Here is a 6117-nt window from a genome sequence, read left to right as displayed (position 1 = left end):
CAGTTGGCACAGATTTGTCGGCTGCATATCCATGATGCGAATCTCTCGTTCCACCACATCCCAAAGATGCTCTATCATCTCAGACTGGTTTCTTGAACATGTACTCAAATGGCCTCCACAGTCACCAGATCTCAATCCAATAGAGCATCTTTGGGATGTGGTGGAACGAGAGATTCGCATCATGGATATGCAGCCGACAAATCTGTGCCAACTGTGTGATGCCATCATGTCAATATGGACCAAACTCCCTGAGGAATGCTTCCAGCACCTTGATGAATCTATGCCACGAAGAATTGAGGCAGTTCTGAGGGCAAAAGCGGGTCCAACCCGTTACTAGCATGGGGTACCTAATAAAGTGGCCGGTGAGTGTATATATAAAACTGTAACTGGAGAGTGTAACAAAAGTAATTTCCCTCTGGGATTATTAAAGTATTTCTGATTCTGATTCTGATTAAAAGGCTAGTGTTAATGGCACATATGTTCCTTTTGTGTTTCTGCTTTGTCTTTTGAAGGGCCTTTCACACAGTACCTGATTCTGTTCAGGGTTTCTTCCTAATAAAGGGAGGTTTTGTCTCCAATATCACTGCATGCACGCTCAGTATTAGAGACTCCTACAAAGTCAACAGCAGGTTGCAAATCAATGCCCACTGTCCCTGCATGCTCATACAGAAGGAGTGAATATTGCAAAGTATGTGAATACTGCAATCGGCTTTTTCCTCAGAGAACTTTTAACTCATAAACTGAATGAATTAAATTAAGCAATCACTAATTCTTTATTTTAAGAGCTGAGGTGAGTTCATCTCATGCCTGAAGTCTCCTAGATTTTTTTTCTACAAACCTGTAAAACTTAGCCTTACAGCTGTGGTAGCTCCAAGCTTATGTTATATACAGTCAGTGTGTTGAAAAGTCTTATTATGTTATGTTTATGATGATATATTCATAACAGAAAATATATTTAATTATCAGATCTTTTTTACTGTTTTTTTTACCCATTCCTTTGATTTTCGTTTTATAAAAGATGCCATTGCAGCAAAAGTCATTGCTTCAATATCCCAGGCGGTGTGGATAGGACCTGAGTTTTTGCTTATCCAAAAGTATGACTGATGTGAGATTACAGCTAATGTTACTCTAATAAAAACACACACAGGTGGTCCAACATGCATCATATTACTTTAAAAAGAACAGATACAGCTTAATGTCGCTTCAATGCTGACTATTGTGAGGTTAAAAGCATTTGATCCAATCCACAAGGATAACGGCAAAAGTCTTCCTGTCAGTCAAAAAAAAAAAAAAAGCTCTCTCTCTAATGGGAGTGTGTGATTATCAGCATTCAGCTGAATTACAACAACAGCTCTCAGTGTGGGTTTGTTCATGAGAAAGTGTATAATGATATTAACCTAGAAACACACACATGCACAGCAATACATCTTGCTGTGTGTGTGCTGCAAGTTGGATTAGCCAGATGGAGGGGCAGGAATCACCTGATAGGATTAAACCATCAACCATCTGGTGGCCATGCTGCTTCCACACACACAGGCACACACCCCCACACACACAGGCTGGTGTTACCGTGTTCTAGGTAAGATGGGGTTCCTTCCACGGGGTCGAGCCTTCGGGCCCGCCGGCCATGTTTGGAGTTGTTATGGACGAACATATTGTCAGAAACTGCAAGGACATGTCCCTCCACGCTTACCGTCGTTGACACAACCACCTGAGGAGATGCAGGGGATGAGATGGGAGGTACAGGTGACAGAGAAGGAATCATTACAGGAGTATAATATGTAATAAAAAAAGATAAATAAGAAAGGAAGGAGGTAAGGAGGGACAAAAGTACAAAAAAAAGGAAAGTGACGCATAAAAACACCAAAGGTCGACATATTGTCACAGAGGAGTTAAAGCATTAAGCTGTGAAAAGCTCTTTAAATGTAACCGGTTATTACTGCTATTACCACCACTCTTAATATACACTAAGTTACTGTGACTGCACATTTATATGTATCTCTATATATATGTGTGTGTGTTCCTGATGGGTCCAGTCTTTAATTATCTCCCAGAGAAACAGATCTGTCTTTCTCTGGTTCCACTACAATAGAGCTGTGCAATTAGAGGCAGAGATTCGGTCACACACTTGCTACTATTTGACCCTCCCTGTCCCGTCTCTCTCCCCTAAATACACACACACACACACACATATGTGCACATGGTAATAAATCTATCAGTATCTTCTGGGCGTCCAGTATATCCACTCAACTCCAAGTGGTGTCTTCCTGATTGTGTTGCAGCCATGAAGATAAGGAAATAATAATGACTGTGCTGTCTTAAATCTTACCCACAAGCCCCTCACCTCATTTTTCTTTATCCTACATCCCCTCCCCCTAACTTCTGTGTCCCTGATGTGTGGGAATATTTATGCTGTGACCAGTCAGAGGTCAAGATCTCGAGTTTCCTGATAGTTTATTTACTTAGATTCATTCCTGTGCTTATGTGTTGTGACAGCCATAAATTTATATAGATATTATTATGTTGTGTCCATTGTAAATGAAACGGGGAGGAAAGGAAAAAGAGGAGAAAGACAAAGAAGGCTTGTACCTGGAACCTTCTCATGTCCCTTGGGTTTCCGGCGTTCTTTAAGCAGTTCTGGTTGCACTTGAGGAAAAACTTAAGGAAAAATCTGTTGAGACAAGAAAGTAAAATATTTTTTTTCTTTCTGTCTTAAAAAGGGTAGATCCAATGAAAAATATGAGTGAAATAAACATTTTAGAGTTCCTGTAAGTGATAAGGAATCCCCCTGTGAGATTTACTTAAGAGATAGAAAAAAAAACATTGTTTTTAATTCTAATATCAACGTTATTTTCCTTGAAATGCCAAATAAAAGCAGTGGATAAAGGCTACAGTAGGTAGAAATTGAAATGAACACATTTGAGGAGAAGATGGAAAAAAAGGATGATAATGAAAAAGTTAAAATTCAAAGTTAAGGAACATCTGATACTTAAACTATTCGGTTTCATAAATTCATACATAAAAGCATAAAAATCATAAACATGTTTCCACATTAAAAACATGTTTGTTTTTTTTGCTTTTCTAAAGAAATCAACATATGTACGAACACAGCTACTGTTTTAGTAAAACTATCAAAAATACACAATTTAATTTAATTAATTTAACTATGTTTTTTCAATCATACCATTTATTTTTTGACTAAGATTTGTAAGGGATAGCATATTTGCAGTGCACCTAAAAAGTAAGAATAAAAAACAAACTTCAAACTCTTTTTTTAAATTTAAATCTGAAAAGTTGTGTGTCTAAACTCATTATTCACTCTGACTCTTGTGATTGACTAATGCTTGATGCATCTACATTACACATGGAAATGAGACCAGTAGAATGCATTTGCAGCATTTCACACTTTCGCCCTCTGTACCTAATTTTCTGTCCATCTCCAGAGGGCAATGTGCAGCACAGACTGCAACACTACAGTAGATGTAGATATAGAAAACCCAGCTGTTTCATTTCTTTAACTACTTAACAATTATGCAGTTTTTTTGTTAGTATAAACAAAATCATCCCAACATATTTCATATCAAGTTATTGTCATGAAAGTCTGACAAACATGTAAACTTGGTTTACTTTAGCCATTTAAAACGACACCAGTTTATGAATCAAATAAAAAGATGTTTGTGAACTGTGTAAGTCATCTGTCCAGCCTGGCAGGTGCATTAATACATACATCTTTAAGCATCTGCAAAAACACATAGAAATAACTAGAGAGCTACTTGGATAGTGCAGACCTCTGCCAAGCATCACATTTTGCCCCAAATTACACCTAGAGCTAAAACTCACACATGATCTGGATCCTTACCTAATTTAAATGAAGTGTTCCTTGGCATGAGGTTCACCTTTAGCAACAGTTTCCTTAAAACCCTTGCATAAGTTTATAAGGCAGAGCATGTCCTGCAGCCTCTGGTGTCTGTTCTGCTCTCACCTTCTTCATTAATTCTGCTTTCTTGTTTGATCAGCAGATCAAGACTGCAAGCGAGGCTTGGTTCTCCTTTCATGTATTTTTTTGTCTACAGTATAATACTTCAAGACTTTTTCTAAATCCGATACTGAAGCTGTCAATACTACCACTTTCTGGTTTAGGTGGGTATTGCTTGTTCCGCCAAATAACGTTAAAGAATCATAAAAAAAATTCCTGCACCCGTGTTATATTGTGGATCATCATGACAATTTACTGGACTGTTCCACAAGCTAAGGTGAACCTTTGCTAGAAACGCCCTTTATATACATTCATATCTTTTCAGGTTATCCTGTACACAGACGGACAAACACACAAACTAGACCAATAACATAATCTCCTTAGAAGTTATTACACCAAACTGGGTCAAAATCCTGTTCCTTAGTGTCTTTCTCTCCTTTCTTAATGTCCTTTTATAAAATATACCATAACTGAACAAAAGATTGAATGTGAATAACCGAGCACCACAATAAAGTATTCAGAAGCTTACCCTACACTCATTCTTCTGAAAAAAACAACTTACAAAATAAAACTGTGAATATGATTGTGTAAACAATAAAGAAATACTTTATCCTCCCATTTTAATTGGAATTTCACTTTTATTCTAATATATTTGGTCCTATAATTAACTTCAATATTTAAACATTTCTGGAACATCTCCATTCCCTCCTGACTGAGCCCGGTGATCCAATGTACTAAATAAGACAGCCTTTGTATTGGACCTGCAGGATAAATCAAAGGTGTGCGCTAATGTGCGTGTGCAAACATGCGCTCAGCATGTATGTGTGTGACGGTGCAGCGAAGCTTAGTGGCAGGTCCGAGTGTAAAACTCTGCATTAACGAGCTCAGGCTTCGTTAGAACAGCGGTGCTGGGATCCTGCATGCCTAATTATCCTGACCCCTCACCTCTGGGTGACAGCCTATCACAGAGGAGGACAGCCAGGGTGACCCCGACTGACCTCTCACTGTCTAGTCCTCCTCACAACACTAGCATAGCGTTAACATGGCCACCTCGGCTGACCCTCCGATTGTACATCTGCGCGTAAAAGAGAGCGACTGGGAAACTCAGTAAAGGCTCCTAAAACCTGCTGAAATCAGAGCAGAAGTAGGAAAATATTTCTAGGAGAATGTCTGGTGATTGTTATAGTCATTAGTTAGAGTTAACAAAAAAGAAATAAAGAGAACATTTTTCAAACTAATAACATTAAAAAACGTTTTGAACCATTAATATATTTTTCACCATTTCGCAGTACAATTACAGTATATCTGCTTAAGTACGGTAATTGCCATAAATTACACATATGCAGCCATTTCTTATATGTAATAGCTGTTAAATATAACAAAAAATTCTGTTGAGACAGAACGTTTATTTAAATGTTTAAATGACAGTGCTATTGATCCAGCTTTCATCTTCCTTCAAGACCAGAAAAACCTTTGAGGCAACAGACTATTGATGAATAATGATATTAAATGTGAAACTATTCACTATTCTTTAACCTTATGATATTGTTTAAAATTACAATGCAATGGCATATTTAAAAAAAAAAAAAAAAACAGAAAGTAGGCCATAATTGTGAAATGTAAATGAAATAATAGTTGGTTTTAAGTGTTTTTACAAGTAAAGGTTTGAAAATCATCATCAGCAACCCCTCACACCCCCATCATGGACTGTTCTCCCTGCTGCCCTCTGTGGGAAGAGGCTTTGCAGCATTCGATGCAGGACCTGCAGGTTGTGTAAAAGCTTTTTCCTGGTGAGACTGTTGAAGTGTTCAAACTCTAATCAAGTCACAAATCAAGACTACAGTACATGGCGAATTTTCAAATCCCTTTAAATGGAACTCAACTCAGCTTTTCTACTGCATTTTGCACCCTATTTATTTTGCACTGCTCCATATCAATGCCTTTTGCACCATGTTTTTAAACCTGTTTTCCTTTTCTCCAACTCTGTTTACATTTTGATCACTGCTGCACTTTATAAATGGTACTGTTCATTTCACTGCTAAGCAGCTCATTTAAAGGAATAGTACACCCAAAACATGATTAGCCTTCATTTTCTACTCACCCCCATGCTGAACAACACTCTGGAGTACTTTTTTGATATC

General features: G+C 37.8%; 1 protein-coding gene across 2 annotated transcripts in view; it reads right to left on the bottom strand.

The window, feature by feature from the left end:
* Positions 1 to 6117, bottom strand: part of LOC107084217 (transcription factor COE1-like) — a 138023-nt gene that overhangs the window by 40297 nt on the left and 91609 nt on the right. For both annotated transcript variants that reach the window (XM_015373943.1, XM_015373944.1), the window contains exons 7-8: positions 2590 to 2671; positions 1570 to 1711 (exon numbers count right to left, since the gene is read on the bottom strand). In XM_015373943.1, coding sequence (XP_015229429.1) covers positions 1570 to 1711; positions 2590 to 2671 — 224 coding nt within the window. The remainder of the gene's footprint in view (positions 1 to 1569; positions 1712 to 2589; positions 2672 to 6117) is intronic.

The sequence above is a fragment of the Cyprinodon variegatus genome, unplaced genomic scaffold (assembly GCF_000732505.1).
Source record: "Cyprinodon variegatus isolate N-32 unplaced genomic scaffold, C_variegatus-1.0 Scaffold94, whole genome shotgun sequence".
In the NCBI taxonomy this organism is placed as follows: Eukaryota; Metazoa; Chordata; class Actinopteri; order Cyprinodontiformes; family Cyprinodontidae; genus Cyprinodon; species Cyprinodon variegatus.
The sequence above is the reverse complement of the archived record's forward strand: the minus strand, read 5'-3'. Positions and strand labels throughout refer to the sequence as shown.